Here is a 20,589-nt window from a genome sequence, read left to right as displayed (position 1 = left end):
AGGAGGAGGCATGAATCTTAAGCAGACTTTATGCTGAGTGTATATGTAGTCCGACCCAGGGCTTGATCCCACAACCCCAAGATCATGAGCTGAGGTGAAACCAAGAGTCAGAGACTTAACCAACTAAACACCCAGTCACCCCACCTCTTGGATTTTATGTATCAGAAATGCTTGCATCCCAGACTGGACCTACACCATTTGCCTTTCCTGATCTGAGCCCCCTTCAAAGTCAGATGCCTTCCATACCACTGAATATATTAGGCTAGAAGCAGCATGCCTACACATGGAAGGATACTGCCTTTAAAATATAAAGTGGCCTAGCAGGTATTGTGTTTTCCCTTTACTGTGGGAGGCTCTAAATGCAATAATTTGTTATTGTTGTTGTTTTTTTCTTTTTTTTCGGCAGGGGTGTGGGGTGGGGTGGGAGGCAATGTCCTGGCATATTTCAGATCACTGGAGCCCTAAACATTTCACCAACATAATAGGTAATCAGACATTCCTGGTTTATTTAGTATACCTTTCCTAAAGTGCTGCCTTTCAAATTCCATTTTGTTTTTTCATATAAAACTATAGAACAGTTTCTATGGCATTCCATTGAAGGATAGAACACATTTTGAACATTTCCTCCTGGATATGAAGTGCACTCTCTTGATCCAAGGCACTTCAACTTCAGCTTCATTTGTGCTTCATGTAACTTGAAGTATTTTTAGACTTCAGACTTGCATCATGACATGAAATGAAGTGGAACTATTGAAAAACACAAACTAAATGTCATGTAGTTTCCTAAGTCTATAAAAGAAATTCACTCTATCTTGGGGGCAATTCAGGATGTGGAGCAGTAGTCAAGCAAGTACTAACTGTTGTTAACACATGCTGCCCTTGGATTTGAATGTGGATTTTCATAGATTCTATTTCAAGTTGAGATATTTAAACTGGGATATTTTAGGGAAAGAGACATGTATACTATCAATGATGCTAAACATTGTTAAGCCCTAAAGTACTTTGTTTTAAACTTGTTTGCTAAACATCAGCATTGTTGCTAATTTTACCTTTTCTTTTTTTAATCAGATAACTTTGTGGTGGATTCCAGTTCTTGTGTGCGTGCCTGCCCTAGTTCCAAGATGGAAGTAGAAGAAAATGGGATTAAAATGTGTAAACCTTGCACTGATATTTGCCCAAAAGGTGAGTGATAGCGGAGATTACTTTGGCTAGAAGAGGGACCTACCCCAAGGTTTTTCCATTTATTCTTTAAAAGACTGGCTAAGTTCACCTCTCTTACGTGTACATACTTTTCCATGACTTTGAATAATCTCATGAAATATCAACTGTCTTAACAATGTATATTATTGATTTCGAATAATATATGCTAAATGATCCAGGTTAAACTGGGAGTTAACTTTGATAGAAACTCAGGAAAGAAGTTCCATTTTATTCTATATGTAGCTAATCTTAGAAGTTATGCACATAACAAGGGATTGCTTGATTATTTTAGCACCAAGAATCCATATTAATTATTTGCCACTGTAGGCTAAATGATCTGCTATGTATATGAAGGGGTGCAAAGAGACAAATAACACGATACTTAAACCTCCAGGTCTTCAAAACCATTTTGAAAGATTAAATATATAAAATAACAAGGAAATTTACCATAAGTATTAAATAAATCTTGCAGATAATTCCTGTTACAGACTTTTAGTGGAGAAAGAAATCTCTTTTAGCTATGGTGTTCAAATTCCTCACTTGAATGAAACTAAACAGGATGTAAGTACAGTCCAAATTTTCTGAATGATAGTAAGCCTTCCAAAGTATCAAAGATTGCCTTAAAAAAGTATTTATTTGCGAGAGAGAGAGAGAGAGAGAGAGAGAGAGAGAGAGAGAGAGCAGGCTCACAGGCAGGGGGAACAGCAGATAGGGAGGGAGAAACCGACTTCCTGCTGAGCAGGAGTCTGAGGCAACGCTCATCCCAGGGCTCAGGGATCATGACCTGAGCCGAACAGACCTTTAAGGACTGAACCACCCAGGTGCCCCAAAGATGGCCTTTAAAAAGGGCAAACTTCAGACTTACTTTTAGACTACATTCTCTTTCTCTTCCCTCTTGTCTCTCTCCCCCCCACCCTACACTCTTTATTTTGCTTGTTTTGTTTTTAAGTAGAGCCTTCAGAAAGTACAGGTAATAGTCAATTTAAGAATTTAAGTGTAGGATGCCTGGGTGGCTCAGCCAGTTAGGGCTCAGGGGTCCTAAGATTGAGCCCCACATTGCGCCTGTGCTTAGCTGGGGGTCTGCTTCTCCCTCTTCCTCTTCCTCTCCCTCTACCCTCCCTTGCTTGTGTTCTCTCTCTCTCCCCCTCAAATAAATAAATAAAATCTTAAAAAGAAGAATTTAAGTCTAAATCCTTAAAGGGCTCTTGATTCTGGTTAAAACCTACATCATTAGTACGTTAATATACATGGTTAATTAGACCAGTGTTTTTAAAACCAGTTTGTATAAATTATTTTACTTAAGTGATCAGGATTTAAAAGTATTAAAAATGATGTCTTAGGGTGGATGAGAAAATAGTTGCTTTAATGTGGCAAAGGCAAGTACTGATAAAAGTTTTGTTTTAGTTACGCCTGTGTTGTGTGGGTATCCTGGGACTTGATATAAGATATGATTCTTATGCATCATGGTCACTAGACTATAATGCAGGGACAATGTTTTATAGCAGGCCCAGCAATTAATGTTGCATGAATAAATTATTATTTTATTTGTCGGAAAACATTTTATTTCTTATGATGAACTTTTTTTTCATTTTATAATGAAAAAATATTCTTATTTTACAATAAAAATGCAATAGATCTATTGACTGAACACAAAGTTTCTCAACTCCCTGATTGTGAGTCATGTTTCTACAGCTTGTGATGGCATCGGCACAGGATCATTGATGTCGGCTCAGACTGTGGATTCCAGTAACATTGACAAATTCATAAACTGCACCAAAATCAATGGGAATTTGATCTTCCTTGTCACTGGTATTCATGGGTCAGTATTAAATTTTTGTAGAAAATTATTTTACAAAGTGTAGACAAACCTTAAGAGATTCTTTAGCTTTGTCTGTTTGATTCGTTTTGTGCCAGATGAGTTCTGCCCTACATTAATGCTCTTCTCCAACAAAATAAAATGTCAGATTTTATCAGCAGTGAAAGTAGCAACCACAGTTTTAAGATACATAGACTATGAGTTTAGTAACTACTTAGATTTGGCAATATAAATTTATATATAAACTAAAATGTATTTATAGGATATTCTCAAATCCACAGATTTCAGAAAGATTGATACATTTTTAGATATGTTTAGGGAAACCATGTCAATGAGTGAAGTGAGGAATTTCATTGAAATTCCTAACTGATTAGTTCAGGACAACATAAATTAATGTTCCTTTTAAAATGTATCTCGTAGAAAACAAATCAGTAAGTTGAAATTCTCTTGAGCTTTCAGAAATTCTTTATGCCCTGATATATCTTCTTCTCTTTCTCTTAGGTTAGGAAATTAATACTAGTACAGGAGATCTAGTAAATGAATTTCATTTTAGCAATAAAAATTGTAACATTTTTCCAGGTTTCTTCATTACAGAACCACCTGCTGGTTTTAACTGGGAAAACAACCAAGTTTGTATGCTTTCAATTGTAATAAAGATGTCAATATTTTTACTTTATATTTTATCTATTTATCTGTATTACTCTTAATCCCTAAATATTAGTGCTACAGGCTACAGATAAAGAATATTACTCACATATTTCAGTTCAAAATCTTAACTCTAAACATATATCAAATCATTTCTAGAAGCAAAATAATTTAACACATTATGAATAAATATGTCCAAATAGGAACAGCAAGAGAAATAGAACAAAGTGTTTCTTTCCATACAAATAAATTACAGTAGGTCTTATTGCATAAAGCATTTCTTTACTTTAAAATGTAGCTTTTAATATGGGTTCATGCCAGATACTGTAGTGGTGTGTACATACTTTCTGCCCCATATATGTTATATTCAGCCCAAGCAATGTTTAAAATATATATATATGTGGTTAAGGTTTCTAAATTCTCTTTAATAACATGGTGACTTAGGGTGGTTACTCTTAGCACATACTCCTACATGGCAATAATCTGTTGGAGATGGGTGGTCTTAGCCATTTTGAGATAGGACAACCAGATTTACCTGAGTTGCTACTAACCCTCTGAATCCATTTACATTGCCGTCCTCACCTCCTTGGCCCACTGGGTAGGTGACCTGGGTAAATATTTAGGTCATATGCATAATTGAATGCATATATGACATTTACTAAAACAATATATCCACGTTGTAACTATTTTCAAAACCTAATACCACAATGAATGAAAGATCATATTATGTTAACAGCATCTTCTGAGAAATAAGAAGACATACCTAGTTAATTTGCATTGTCTGCTTCCACACCACGTATAATAAAGGAATTGGCCTCAAGTCCATCAATGTGGGGAAAGATTGGAAAACATAGTCTCATAAATTGCATCGGGGAAATGTTTTTCATACTAATCAGACCCAACATCCATCTTTTATATATTAGGTGTATTCCTACTTATTTTTGAATTCGGAAATAAAAATCATAGATAATATAGCCTACCTATCTATATAATTTTATGAAGTGATTCTAATTCTCTGTGATTTAAAGAAAAATGCAAGAAAAGTAATGGATAATAAAGTATGCATTGGTGGGAAAATGCTTAGCTTCTACTTATAATGAAAGTTTGTATGAGAAATAATATTAGAAGTCATTCTGCACAAGAAGTATGGGGAAATAAAGAGCAGAGGAACAACTGATCACTGGAATAGGAAATAAGTAACAGACATTGTTATATGACAAGAAGAAGACAGAAATAAATACCATTCAAATAGAGGCGACATGATTACAGAATTACACACAGTCATGGTATAATCAACTATGAAGTTTGTGCACATGAGTCCTTAATTGGATGGGACATTTTAAGGTTGTTCAAGACATACATGAAGCAAACCTTTGCTGTGAAAGACATTTAATTTCCTTGTCTGTGGGTTATTACTAAAAGTCTATAATGTCCCCCAATCTCTGTTACAACTGATATGCCTCTACACATGTCCCAACTTCCCTTTTTTGGGGGGAAATATTGACCCCATGGAGAACCACCACAAGAATTCTGTGATACTTGGAGGATTACGAACCAACAAAAGCAACCCAGGGATGGTTACTGTTGTAGGTAAAACATGCGTGGGGAAATTTGACAAAGATAACCTAATACACTTCAAAATTGTTATCATAATCTTAGTTCCTTATGGAGCATATTTATCAAAAGCCTAGATTTATACTAATTGTAAAGTGGTTTTGCATAAAATGAATCATCTAACATCCAGAATAGGGGAATATTAATAAACAGAATGTAAGAAAAGGAAAGCAGTAATGTCCAGATATAAAAATATATTGCACAATAGACACCTTATAGTCACAAATTTATGAGAAGAATCATTACAAAGGATAAGACTAATCTAGACTTTCAAGGAAAACAAGCTTACTAATTCATTCAGGAGAAAATGAATTATAGAAAATTGACTCTCATGATTAGAAATAGAAAGATAAGCAAAGCCTCTCTTAAAAATGAGCTCAGAAAGTAAGAGTTAAAGTTCCTACTTCAGTAATATGATCCAAACTAGACTAGAGTTTGATCGGAGGCTCTAACCGTAGAGAATTTTAGTGAGTTTCTTGGCTTCCATCATGCGTCACATGCTCAGTTTCTTCCAAAGTAAAGTTGAGAATTGGGTTTATATATATTTTTAATAAATTTATTTTTTATTGGTGTTCAATTTACCAACATACAGAATAACACGCAGTGCTCATCCCGTCAAGTGTCCCCCTCAGTGCCCGTCACCCATTCACCCCCACCCCCCGCCCTCCTCCCCTTCCACCACCCCTAGTTCGTTTCCCAGAGTTAGGAGTCTTTATGTTCTGTCTCCCTTTCTGATATTTCCCACACATCTCTTCTCCCTTCCCTTATATTCCCTTTCACTATTATTTATATTCCGAGAATTGGGTTTATAATAAATACCTACCTTCTCTGGTTAGTGTAGAGATTAAAAACAAAAATTATTTTTTAGTGCTCACCCAAGTACCTGGCATATTGTAAAACATTAATGTTATAAAAAAAGAAAAGGAAAGAAAGAGGCGGGGGGAGGAAGGGAGGAGGAGACAAAAGGGAAAGAGAGAATTTTTAAAAAGAGAAGGAGGAGAGGGCAGCGCTAAATAAAAATCTCAACGACTAGATCTAGTTATAGCACAACATACAGTGTAACATTATTTTGTAGACAACTAAAAACCAAACAAAGGCAAACTTATTGGTGTGGCAATATTTCCTTTATGATAAGCGATAACTCCTTAGTTCAGAAGATTATTATTTCTTCTTAATCATAGCACTTAACTTGGTGTATTTATTTATTTATTTATTTATTTATTTATTTAAAAAAAGACTTTATTCATTCATGAGAGACACACACACACACACACACACAGAGGCAGAGACACAACAGAGGGAGAAGCAGGCTCCACACAGGGAGTCCGATGTGGGACTTGATCCCAGGACACCAGGATCACAACCTGAACTGAAGGCAGACAGACACTCAACCACTGAGTCACCCCAGGCGTCCAACTTGGTATATTTTAATACTAACATTTATAATTAATATTATTGTGTCCCAACCATAATATAGAAGGCATTTTCCAGGACGAATATATATGTGGTATATGATATTTTTCATATCCAGTTTTATTCCAATACAAAACAAATATCCTGAAACCTTTCTCTTGATCTTAGGGAGGTATTGATAAAAAGTTAATTTAGTAGATCTAAGACATCTTTTTTTTTTTTTTTTAGATCTAAGACATCTTATAAATGTATAGGCATTATGTGTATTATGTATACAATGTATACATGAGAGGTTTTAAATGTGAGTAACATGGAGTATTATAAGCTAAAACTTCTAGTGCATTAAAGACATGTTTTTACTCACCTAATTCCCATTACCCTCAGTCTTCTACTATTTTTTTCATAGAATATATGGTTTGAGTAAAATAGCTAAGGTATTTCTTTAAGCTACTAGGTAAAATCCATAATTAGATGAGATTATGTTTTTAAAATGCAAGTTTCTGCAAAAAGTAAACCTACTGTCAATTCGTCATTACAATTTTAACATATAAAAGAACTCAAAAAAGTTAATTGGCATGTTAAGTTTATAGTACAGTGGTGTCATTGCCAGAAATAGACTAGACATGCTTACTCCTTTATTTAGAGTGAGAACCACAGGGAAACCTGTGTTTAGGGTTAGCCCTAGGAATGTTCACTTTTCATCTCTTGTCATTTTTGATAATAGTCATATCATGTACTTAGAGTAACAAAATGCTCACCAAATAAGCATGTTCACGGTGTGTTGCAATGAGACACAAGCAAGAAAACACTTAGAGAAGCGTATAATGATGATATACAATAGAAAAGAGAAATGGGTTTGGTGAAAAATAAAGCGATTTCAATGGAATTGTAAAAATATGTTTCTCTATCCTGAACTTTATCTTGGATCACTGAACACAGTAACAGGGTGGACATAAAGTTCTTACACATGGCTCAGCATTTAGCTAGGGACGTTCTCAATTTTAAAGGACTATGGATTTCAGGTGGCTATAGGATGCAACTCCCTGCAGGTACTTTGAAGTTGGTAAGTAGGAATCTGTCAACTTATTTTATGAGAGTCCTGAATCTCTAAAATTAAGTATATAAAATTTCTGTGGTCCATTGGGCTTCATATGAACAGTCCAGAATTCATTTCATTCCTGGCAACTTGGAAGTGTTCTCAGTAAAGGTTTGGACTGACCCCATTATTGTGTGCTTGCCCTGAATTTTGAGTGTTTCTCAATAAAGCCAAGATATTTGATTATATGACCAGAGCTGTTCTATATACTGCTTTTCATCAAACAACAAATGGTGAAAGCTCATTCTACTACTGCAGAGCTGATTTCTTCTCTGGATACAAAAGTCTTTGCACATTAAAAAAATGATAACAAGATTTTTCCCGCATGGAGGACTTAATTTTTTGGCTTCACATTAATCAAAAGAGTAGTTATTTGTTCGATTTATCTTCAGTTATAAATAGAGCAAGTTTGCCAGAACATTTAATTTAGACTTTAAGCTTTTGAGACACATTCATATCACAGTGAGAAAATTCTTAATTATGTGTGAATTATGGGGAAACTCATTTATAGTGTTTCTCCAAGCCTTCTATGACACTCCCTCTTAAACTAGTGGTACATTGAATCAATTACACTTCATAGATTGAAACAGTATTTAATCAAGCAGAGTGTTGTTTGTTTTGTTTTGTTTTTTTAAGATGTAGTATGGAAGTATAGAAGCATATGCAGATGAACCAAGTTGAGAGAGCCAAGTTGAGAGATGAAGGTTGTTGGAACTAATAGTGTTTGCAAGGTTCTAATGGAAGAATGAATTAATGTCATTGGGTTCAGGCTCAAATTCCTAGAAGATAGGCCAACTGTATGCCTTTCTGTTTGTCAGGGGGCTGTAAAGCAACCTGAATGCTCTCCCTATTAAAGCTGTATCTAACATATCATTGTATCTTATTGTTTACTTCCCAAATGAAAAAGAAGGTTCTCAAACATGTAAAAACAACAGATGTCCACAGCAAGACTAAAGCTCAGTTGATTGCTACGGATAGATGCATGCTTCTAAAACAACCTAAGTTCTTTGTTCTTAAGTTTGCTCTCTCTTGGAGAAGTGGTTAATGAATAGAATTTAATTTTTCTCTGGAAGGTGTACATTGATATGAGATCTTTACTTGCCCAGGACAGTACAGGTCGTTTTTCAAAGTAATGAAACTTAAAAAAAGATGCATTCCTTTAAACAGCTGAAAATACTGCTTGAATTACCCAGAAATGTTTGCTGTTATTTGCAAGTATGCAGTTATTTTGTATGGTCAATATATTAAACATGGAAAGTATCTTCCTAAGAAGAAAACTTCTTAAAAATTCAATAAATATTTAATTTTAAAAGTTTATTTTATGTTCATTTTGAAAAGACAGAGCATCTATATATCAATAACATTAATTGCAAAAATATATTTACGCCATAGGAGATGGTATTTTTTAAATCTCCAAAATTTATACCTTTTGGATATTATTAAATTTATTATAGACTTTATTTTAGATATTAGTATGATTCATAAAGATGGAAGCATATATTTCCTGTGCTATAAAAGCAAATATAAATAAACCAGATTGGAACAAGAATATTCTAAGTAATCCTTATGAAGAGTAATTTTCATATGATGTTATGACAATTCACTAATAAATATAAGGATATAGGAAAGAAGAAAAAATGATTTTATGTGTTTCTTTTTATCAATCTTATGAAATTTTAAGTGCTTTTAGTAATTGAGGATGCTCCAAGGAGCCCCAAAAGCAATTGTTTTCATCATTACTATTTGCAGAGTATACTCTTCCCAATTAAGAAAAAAAAAATCTTTAAAGGTAAAATAAAATTATTTTTAAATGGATTTGTTATATTTGGAGGTTCCTTTAGGATAGTCAAACTGGGCCATTCCTCTAGATCTAGAATAGCTTTCATTGAGGAACTCATATTTTATGTCACCATAAATGTCCTCAAAGCACCTTTTAATCCTCCACATGTAGCATAAAAATCTTTGGGCAAGACATTGCTTATCTTTCTATTGTTACTTAAAATTCAATTTGGGTGACATAACTATAGTCACATTTCTTATGTCTTCCCTCCTTTATCTAATTTAAAATTTGGCTGTATCTCTTGATTCTCTAGGGACCCTTACAATGCAATTGAAGCCATAGACCCAGAGAAACTGAATGTCTTCCGCACAGTTCGAGAGATAACGGGTAATTTTTTAAAGTACAACTGTTGTGTTATGGACTATATGAATTCTAGTGTTTTCTTGAAAATATTGCATAATATTGAAATCAGCAACTTATTTTGAAAGCAAATACTAGTTTTGAAAATGCATGTCACTTTAAGTGATGGATGTCTTTATTCCTTAGCATTTGTGTACATTTTGAAAGCCCATAGAATTTATAAAATAAAATATCCTTGACATTTTTATGTTACTGTGTTTGTGTCAACTGATCTTTGATCCATGTTTTTCTATTTACTTTTTCACAAGAAGTACTATTGAGCATTGATAATATGTGACACTCATTTAGCACATGTTCAATGAGCACTTAATATGTCCAAGGCTGCTAGATAGTAGCTTATAGGAAACTCATAGACATGAATTGGATATGGATTTGTTATCAAAGAATGAAAAATTAAATGAGAAATACTGTGCATATGTATGAATGCATTAGGCTGCAATGTAGACATGTGTTGTCATAAGTGTTGAGATAAAGTGGTCAAAGCATTTCCAGACAAGTTAAAGCTGTATTTTTCTCTTTATGTAATTAGACTAAGTATTTTTGATTTTAGAAGAATGAATAAAATTAAAAATCATTTAAATCTTTTTTATATATATAGTTCTATGACTCTGTGTGTTTGAGAAACCTAGATTTTTGTGCTCATTAGTTTGATATTCATTATCTATTGATTATTGTGGCCCAGGAGCTTTGGGTAAGACACTGTCTTGGAAGAGGAACTGTGAGATAGAATAGAATGACTCAAATTAGGAATATTCAGTGTCTTTTATTTTTTTACTTCCTGTATTTCAAGACATATTCATCATATTTCAAGGATACTCAATATTAAAACAGTCATGAAGATAATGATAAGATTCTGAGGGTTTTTTCTACTTCCCTTATCTGTTTTAGGTTTCTTGAACATACAGTCATGGCCTCCAAACATGACCGACTTCAGTGTTTTTTCCAACCTGGTGACCATTGGTGGAAGAGTACTCTATAGGTGGGTGTCTACGTTCAGAGATGCAGGTCTTCCTGATTTCAAGAGTAGCATCATGTGTACATGTGTCAATTTTTCAGCCTCACTGAATCTAGAAATAGTGGGTTTCCATTTTTAATTCCAAAGGTAAGCCCAATGAAAAATACCCCTGGTTGTGCTTTAAAGGAGGCAAACTACAAAATATATAAAGTATGCAGAATGAACAATTTGATTTTTCAACTGCCTCTCACTTAAAGCAATATTAGTGTTTTGCTGGCATGAAATGCATAAAATTGAACCTTTTTTTGAACTTTTTAAATCATAACTAAAAACTACCATGGGATGGCTTGATAATGGCTTAAGTGTGTGGCTTACAAATGCTGTTTTACCAGGAAATTCTTGTCTTGTCCTGATGCCATCATTTGAGCCCTGAATCATGGATCTGATATTTCAGGACTTGGTCCACCACTCTACATGCAATGCTGGTTAATAATAGGTGGAAAAATCAGGGCTCAGAAGCACACTGTTCTAAAGTCTAATATCAGTATTTTAATTCACATAATAAAAATATGTGAGTTAATATTTATTAAGCCATTGCTTTATTTTACTTTATTTTAGATTTCATCTGTGTGAGATTCTTATTTATGAACAGTTAAAGGTTGATTTACATAAAGGGATTTAGATTTCATTTTTTCTACTTAAATCTGAAAGATGCCTTAAATCAATATTGTCATCAAATATCCCATGATAACATTTCACAGAAAGTCCACAGAATTTTGCTATTAAAATAAGATCTGTAAGAGGTTTTTTTTTTTTTTTTTGTGAGAGGTTTTAAACTGTAAATTGGAAAAGTTCTCAATAAAAAACTATATTTGAGAGATTCACTTTATTCAAGTGCTACATGCAACCAAATTTTACTATCCATTGAATCAAATGTTAAAAATCTGTCAAACATTATTATGTTCACATCGTAACAAACAACTTAAGATGGTTATGCTGGGAACACAGATTCAGAGAATGAATTACATCTCAGTCGAATATACATGTACTGAGTTTTATATACACGCATATATGTACATAGGTATATATGTAGGTATATGTGTATGTGTGTATATATATAATCATGTAATCTTTAGATATGTATATACACAGATGTGTGTGTATGTATATGTGTATATATACACATACACACAACAACATGGAAAAAATTCTGAGTATTGGCAGCAAAGTATATTTAGATTTATAAATAAAATAAAAGGGGACAGCTTTGATATCCAAAATGTAAAATATTGTTCATTAGTTGATTGGAATGTGGGAAACAGATGATTCTTTAGAGAATGGGAAAGGACTTTAATTACAAAATATAGAATATGTTAAAATAAAAATAATTTCCTTGAAATGGTAATTTGTTTCCCCAGTATAGTTGTTATTTAACTTTTAGAGATGCTTTCCCCAGTTGTCCAAGCCTTCTGAGTATTTTTTTTAAACTTTTAGCTTAATTTCATTCTTCTCTTTAATTTTTAATGCTTCCTATCCCTACTCATACATTCTTCAACTATTACAATTATGCTTCGGCTTCTGAGGTATAAATTAAAGCTGCATATCTATAGTCATCCTCTGTAATATTTACCCTCTGAAAGCATGTCTAAATTTATTAAATTGAGTGGAATTAATTTCTTACTTTAGTAGATGAATAATCATTCCATAAACATTAATAAATTATTTAGCTTTTTAAACTTTTTATTTATTTAAGTAATCTCGACATTCAACATGAGGCTTAAACTCATGACCCTGAGATCAAGAGTCTCATGCTCCTCCAACTGAACCAGCCAGATTCCCCTAATTATTTGGTTTTATTTTATTTTATTTTTTAAAAGGTTTTATTTATTTATTTATGAGAGACACAGAAAGACAGAGAGAGAGAGGCAGAGACACAGGCAGAGGGAGAAGCAGGATCCATGCAGGGAGCCCAATGTGGGACTCAATCCTGGAACTCCAGGATCACGCCCTGGGTTGAAGGCAGTTGCTAAACCACTGAGCCACACAGGGATCCCATAATTATTTAGTTTTAAAACACAATTTCATCCTTGAGGAACCTGAGACTGGGGGGATAGTGGGAAAAATAGTGAGCAGATATGTCAGTGGTGAATATGTAGACAGAGAGATATCATTAATAATTATACTTGTAACAGGTAAATAGTCTCCTTTTGGAGGTCAAATGGTTCCTTTTGAAACTCAGTATATATAACATGTAGAGAAATAATACTCAGATCACAATTAAGTGACTCGGTCTCTTTTTTATGTTCTACTATCATTCTTTTTGGAGTAAAATGTGACATCCTTATTTTACTTCAAGAATGTATGTAAGAAAATATTTATTAAAATATACATATTAAGTATTGTTCCACTTACCCCCTTCCTTCTCTTTAGTGGCCTCTCCTTGCTTATCCTTAAGCAACAGGGCATCACTTCTCTACAATTCCAATCCCTGAAGGAAATCAGTGCGGGAAACATCTATATTACTGACAACAGCAACCTGTGTTATTACCATACCATTAATTGGACAACACTCTTCAGCACTATCAACCAAAGAATAGTGATCCGGGATAACAGGAAAGCTGAAAACTGTAGTAAGTATATTATTCGGATATTAAAACAGAAACTTTGAACATTTTCTGCCATTCTGCATTGGACTAAACAATCGAAAATAACTGAGTCAGAACTGTTCCCTCTTTTTTCTCAACTCTTAAGAAGGAGGGTAGTTAATTATGGGTGACATTTATTGCATGTTTTTATAATGTACTGCATGCTTGCAAATCTTGCCCAATTGTAAGAAACGTCCTACTGAGACTAAGACTCAACAAGTGTAGGTGGAACCTGGGAATCTAAATATGTAATAGGTACCTTGGGTGCATTCCTTGGACACAATCAGTTTGTAGAAATCTGCCTTATTGAGTTTTCTGTTTGCCTTTTGGTTTCATTGAGTATTTGTCGTGTGGGAAGTGGTGGAAAAAATGCAGATGTGTTCTGAAATGTGTAAAAAAATGCTGTTCAAGAAGTGTGCTGTTCAAGAAGAAAGTTTATTTCATAAATACATTTCTGTAGGCATTTCACGGTTTCTTTTTCCATTTATTTTGCCACTTACTGATTCATTCCATCATTTCTTTGTTACACAGAAGCAAATGATGTTTTCATGGGTACATAACTATGCCCTTCCTATCTTATACTTTGATATTTCAGTGATTACTACTTAACTTTTCTGTTTGTTTCTACTATTTTCTTCTACATCTACAATTGCCACTGCAAAAGCATATGTGTCAGACTTATGATAAATATCAAATCAAAAGACTCAGAATTTAAATTATCTGTTACAAATACTTATTGTGATCATAATGAGTCAGTCCTTTTAAAAATCAACCCCTAAGAAACAGTTTGCTATTGGGATGTCTGCTTATTTGTTTGATCTCACCTTTGAAATAGTCACAAATGTGTGTATATGTATATATATATGTATATATATATACATACACACACATATATAATATATATAATATATACTGCTCAGGATAGCAGTATTCATAAAATATAACTTATAATTTGCGAGGACCCTTGTAGCTGCTTTGGACCTTTAAAAATATTTTTCAGAGAAAAAATATGTTGCAAAATGCTTTTTTTGTTTTCAGTGAGCTCATTCTTCTGTTTCACATATAATCAAATATAAAATCTTATATCAAAATATGCATATTCTCAATGAATGCTTTTTATCCTTTTATTTAGCCTGGATTATTTCCATGGTTTCATATCTTTCTGATTTCTGACAGAAAGCTGTTCTTCTTTTTTCTAGTACTTAAGCTTCCTACCTCACATTACTATATGTGTGTTTGTACCCTAGACAAAATGGATTATTCATAGAAGTAAAATAGTCTTCTTCAACAAATTTATAACTATTTCCCTAAGTCAGAGTGATAGTCTTCTTTTCTCCTACCTCCTTCAAAAAACAAAATAAAACAAAAATAAAATGATAGCATTCCTACTTTTATTTTTTTTTAAGATTTTTTCATCTATTCATGAGCAACACACACAGAGAGAGAAAGAAGACAGGCAGAGGGAGAAGCAGGCTCCGCAGGGAGCCTGATGTGGGACTCGATCCTGGGTCTCCAGGATCACACCAAACTGTGGAGCCACCTAGGCACCCCTTATTCCTACCTTTTAGAGATAAAATTTAACTCTGAAAATAAGAAAACCTAAGGAAAAATAAAAGAATCAGAGAAACACATTCTTCCTTGATCTATTTAATCATTTATAAACCCTCATTTACTACTTTCATCTTTTGTGAACCAAATAAAAAAGCTAATGGGAAGCAGAAAATGCAAAAGGAAACTGAATGTAAAAAAAAAAAAAAAAAAAAAAAACTGAAGCAAGATAAGAAAAAAAAGATGTAACTATCCCATATTTCTTTAAAACTTCTAAACTTTTTGTGCAACCAAAAAAGTAAAAATAACAATAAACTAGAAGTTAACTTTTTTTTTTTTTTTTTTTTTTTTTCAATTTTCAGTGTTATGCCTCAGACTGAGTTTAGCCCTTTCAGACCATGGATGTATTTTCTTGTTCTATGCACTTAGAGTTGACTTTTCAGTTTGGGGAAGAAATGAAGCAGGAGAAGCACAGTTTTGTGGTGCTTTAGTAAAAACAAACAAAAACTAAGCATTTTCTTTTTAAAAAATTTGTAACATCTTAGAACAGTTTTTGCATGAAATCCATTGATCAAAATTTGAACTTTAGTCTAACAGTACATTGGATCTGACATTTTCAGAAACGTAATTACCCTATAAACAACTTTAGAGATAATGCTATGATGTTTACATTAAGCTACAATGGTTCCTCACATGTGATTAAAGCCTTTTTATCATCCATAGTACTCTCTGCAAATGCTAAAACTTAAATATTTGCTTCATTTTAAATGCACTGTACATATTGCATTCTTTAGATATCCTCTTAATATACTTTGCACATACAAGATATCTACAAACACACACATATTCACAAGATACACACATACACAAGCATAAATATATGAATATGGACACATAACATGTATGCATGTACATACCACTAGAATATATGCATGTACATACACACATGTACGTGCATACACACACAGTCACCATAAAATACTCTGATCTAAATCTGAACATTGGCTTGCTAACTTAAAAGAGAAGGCAGCCTTGATTTTTAACTGTGTTTTTGGAGTTCAACATGATTTAAGCAGTAATGACAACAAAAGGAAAACTTCACCTCATCTGTAAAGTATGAAAGTAGCTTGAACAATTGTACACTTTTAAGTCAAAAATTTCAAAGCAGACTTTATAATTTGAAGAGATTGAGATTGAAGAAACTCTAGGATATGAAAAGCTAGAACATTTTCCTCTTTATTTGTATGGTTATAGCAGGAGCAAAATGACAGTACTGGTTGGAAGGAGTTTTATTTTTTTTTAATTTTTATTTTTTAAAAAAGATTTAATTAGTTATTTTAGAGAGAGAGAGAGAGAGTTGAGGAGGGACATGGGGAGAGAGAATCTCAGATAGTCTCCTCACTGATACAGTGCTCCATCTCAGGACCTTGAGATCAGGAGATGAGCCAAAATCAAGTCAGCTTCCTAATAACTGAGACACCCAGGTCCCCCTGGAAGGAGTTTTAGAGCAGGTTAATGAAAGTATTTGAAGTTTCTTAAAATATTTAAACATAAACTTTTAACACCAAAACATAAACAGTAAAGAGATAAATACTATGCTAATTCTTCAAATCCGAGTTTCATGTGAACACATATACCTTTATTGTAAAAATATTTGTACATATGTACTTAAACCCGACATAAACAAGAGAGAAGCTAAATTCATAATTAAGTTTTCAAAATGGAAATACATTTATTTTTCTAATTATCATTGTTAGAAATTAAAACAATAGACATGTGTAAGAAGAATATATATTTTTTGTTTATGGATATAAGATAATGAAGCATAGCTCTTCATTTATAAATGATATAATAACATATATATTTGAATTCTATCCATCCATATCTCTACTTAATATATTATGAGCATCTTCCATGGCAGAGTTCTACTTTATTGTCTTAAAGAGAAACCTATAAAATAGCTATTGAGTAAGTGCCGTATTAATGGTAATTTAATTTATTTTATATTTTTCATATTACTAGTATTGCCTTAATGTGACTCTTAGGTCATAAAGCATTTTGGAATGTGCAATCATTTCTTTAGGCTAAATACTTAGAACTGGGATTTCTGGGACCCCTGGGTGCCTCAGCGGTTTAGCGCCTACCTTCCGCTCAGGGCGTGATCCTGGAGTCCCAGGATTGAATCCCACATCGGGCTCCCTTCATGGAGCCTGCTTCTCCTTCTGTTTCTGTCTCTCTCTGTGTCTCTCATGAATAAACAAACAAAATCTTAAAATAAACAAACTGGGATTTCTGCATAAATGAGATTATTTATGATACATTTTGGTGTATTTTTCTATATCTTTCAAAAATGCTAGGTCAATTTACATTTGTCCTAAACAATGTTTGATAAAGAATATTTTTCACTGCTCTTTACAACACTGGATATTATCCTTGGTTTTAAATTTCAGTGATCTGAAATATGAACAAGAGGCCTTTTAAATTCATATTTTTTTGGCTAACATAGTGTCTCTTCTTATATGTTGAATGAGCATTTCAGTTTCTTCTCTTGTAAATTAGTCAGTCATAAGCTTCCGTTATCTTCAATTGGGAGTTGGTCTTTTCCTTTTGGATTTGAAAGACCTCATCACAAGTTAAATGCATTAAATTTTTATCTCTTGAATGTGTTATGTATAACTTTTCCTCTCAGAGGTGATTTAAGAAATTTTGCCTTTTGATAAACAAACATATTATGTTTTTATCTAGTTAAGTGGATGAATTGTTCTTTTCCTTTTTATGTTTATGATCTTGAAATTGCCTTAGTCTTTTACTTCCAGTATTTTAAAAACCATATTGACAGTTTTAATCCATCTAGAAGTTTTGGTATAGCATGTGATTCTTTTAAAAAAAACTTTAATTGATTAGGATATTGATCAAACATAATTTATTGAATAATTCATCTCTTCTCACTAATCCTACGTGTCTGCAATATTTCAGCTAAATGGCAAAAGGATGCCAGGTTCTATCTCTCGATCCGTGTAGTTTAATTTCATCTTTACCACAACCTTATAAAGTATAATTATCCCTATTTTGCAAATGAATATATAGTTGTTCAGAAAGTCAAATAATATTCCCACTGTTTGGAGCTACTAAAAATCATATTCAGGATTTGAACCCAAGGTCTATCTAATTTCAAAATCTGTGCTCTTCATTTCACCTTGATTTCCTTCAAGTAAAAAGAAAGTGATTGATTTTCATAAGAAAACCTGATGATTTACTGAAACATACCCAAAGCAGCATAATGTTGAGGTACACACTCTAGAGCCAAATGACCTGGGCTTTAATCCCAAGAAAACTATTTATTTGATGTTTGGCCTTTGGTAAGCTATTTAACATTTATGAACCTCAATTTTATCATTTGGATATGGGGTTAATAATAGTACTGACTTCACTGAATGCCTGGCTCAAAGCAAGTGTTAAATTTGTGCTAGTTATTATTATACAATTATATTTTTTCCTATTAAAAATACATTAAATAGTTTATACATACTATAGACATACTATGTGGTATAAAGATACAATATTTAATTTTATTTAATGAAACATTCCTTCTTGGGGAACAGAAAAGGAAGGAGAAATAAGAACAGTCTTCTTAAGGCAGAAGAAAATTCACGTTATCAAGGTGGTAAATTTTAAGTGTGCAGGTACACATAAACCATTTGGTAGACATGGAAGAAATAAGAGTGATTATTAGTAGGAGCCTAGATGTTGAGGAGTTTATAAATGATCTGATGAGATTTTAAATGGATAAAAAAAGTCTATGCTTGAGACTCCTCTAAACACCTTTTTCTTTACTCTTTTAATTAAAACATTTAAAAATCAACTTTATAAGTAACAGACTTTGTGCTTTATAAAAAATTCCCACAAAATATTAATTTGAGGTTAGTATTTCAGGAGGCAGATATTTGGTGAGGAGGAGTACATTTTTTGTACAAAGAATATAAAACAAATATAACCTTCTACATTTATCTATGATTCTGATATTCCTGAAATGTGATAGTTGAAAAATCCTCCTCTTTGGACATGAATCTAGAAAAAAAGAAGAATGAAAACTATAGTTAATGGCCAAGAACTGAATCCTCTGAATAACAGCATGATCCAAGTTTATGAGGAGTCATTGAATGTCCAGAATTTAATCAGGACAAAGAGCTGATGAGTAGGGAATCCAGGGTATTTTACACCAATGGATAATAATACAACATTTGCTTAGCATATTCTTTTGTTTTATTCTGGTGATAGTGATAATAACTACAAAATAGTAAGTGTTTTAGTTTTTGTAACATCACAAGTAGTGTTGACTTTCTATAAAATCACAATTGGTATTATCATTATCACCTCTAATAGTTGTATCTTATAGAAAAATGAATTTTGATTATAAATTGAGGTTTACCTTGTTTTAAAAAAAAATATTGCTAAGATTGTAGGTTTTCTTACTTTCTCTCTATCCCTTTTGCCTTTAATTTATGCACTCCAAGTCCAGCCCGTACTATATTGAGTAAATGTACATTTCCCAAGAAAGAGAATCATCTGTTGGGCCTCATAGCCAATCTTCACTAGAAGATTAATAAACTTTGCCAAACTTTTCAGTAAAACATAACTCAGTACAAAACTTACAGTGTATAGCTTAGGATATAGTGAAGTCATTGTTCTTCTAAGTAATCAGAAGATAGAAAATCTTAATTGTACTTCTAAGATTGTCTTCTTTAAGTTACTAAAGAAACACATTAATTAATACACTCTTCTTTGTAAAAAAAAAACTGCAAAGAAGAGCTTCTTATTGTATTTGAAATAGCACAAAATCTAATTACCAACAATACTATAAAATATTCTCTGTGTTCTTATTAAAACTAGTAATTTCACAAATGACACTCCTTCTATTTTGTAAATCTGGCAATTCTGAAAGAATGGTGGAGCTCTCATGTACAAAACCCAGGGTTACTGCAGGCTTCAGTTTTTATTATAAATGGTAACATTTTAATCTGACTTGCTACTAGATTAGTAGTTGAGAAATTTTAGAGCAACAGCTTTTAATTATTAAAAATGGAGAAGTCTGGACTTCAGTTTCCAGAGATTGTTGCTTAGATATTGTTGTGGCTTGTATTGTAGCTCTCCAAAAGATGCACTAAAGTCCTAAAGCCTGGTGCCTGTGAATATGGCCTTATTTGGAGACAGGGTCTTTGTGGATGCAATTTTTTTTTTTATTGGTGTTCAATTTACCAACATACAGAATAACCCCCAGTGCCCGTCACCCAATCACTCCCACCCCCCGCCCTCCTCCCCTTCTACCACCCCTAGTTCGTTTCCCAGAGTTAGGAGTCTTTACGTTATGTCTCCCTTTCTGATATTTCCCACACATTTCTTCTCCCTTCCCTTATATTCCCTTTCACTATTATTTATATTCCCCACATGAATGAGAAC

General features: G+C 33.0%; 1 protein-coding gene across 9 annotated transcripts in view; it reads left to right on the top strand.

Moving 5' to 3' along the window:
* Window positions 1-20,589, top strand: part of ERBB4 (erb-b2 receptor tyrosine kinase 4) — a 1,110,465-nt gene that overhangs the window by 808,914 nt on the left and 280,962 nt on the right. For all 9 annotated transcript variants that reach the window (XM_025441721.3, XM_025441718.3, XM_025441722.3 and 6 more), the window contains 5 exons: window positions 1,069-1,182; window positions 2,893-3,019; window positions 9,878-9,951; window positions 10,873-10,963; window positions 13,370-13,569. In XM_025441721.3, the coding sequence (XP_025297506.1) occupies window positions 1,069-1,182; window positions 2,893-3,019; window positions 9,878-9,951; window positions 10,873-10,963; window positions 13,370-13,569 (606 nt within the window). The remainder of the gene's footprint in view (window positions 1-1,068; window positions 1,183-2,892; window positions 3,020-9,877; window positions 9,952-10,872; window positions 10,964-13,369; window positions 13,570-20,589) is intronic.

The sequence above is a fragment of the Canis lupus genome, chromosome 37, assembly GCF_003254725.2.
Source record: "Canis lupus dingo isolate Sandy chromosome 37, ASM325472v2, whole genome shotgun sequence".
In the NCBI taxonomy this organism is placed as follows: Eukaryota; Metazoa; Chordata; class Mammalia; order Carnivora; family Canidae; genus Canis; species Canis lupus.
Note: the sequence above shows the minus strand (reverse complement) of the source record. Positions and strands in the feature narration are given on the sequence as shown.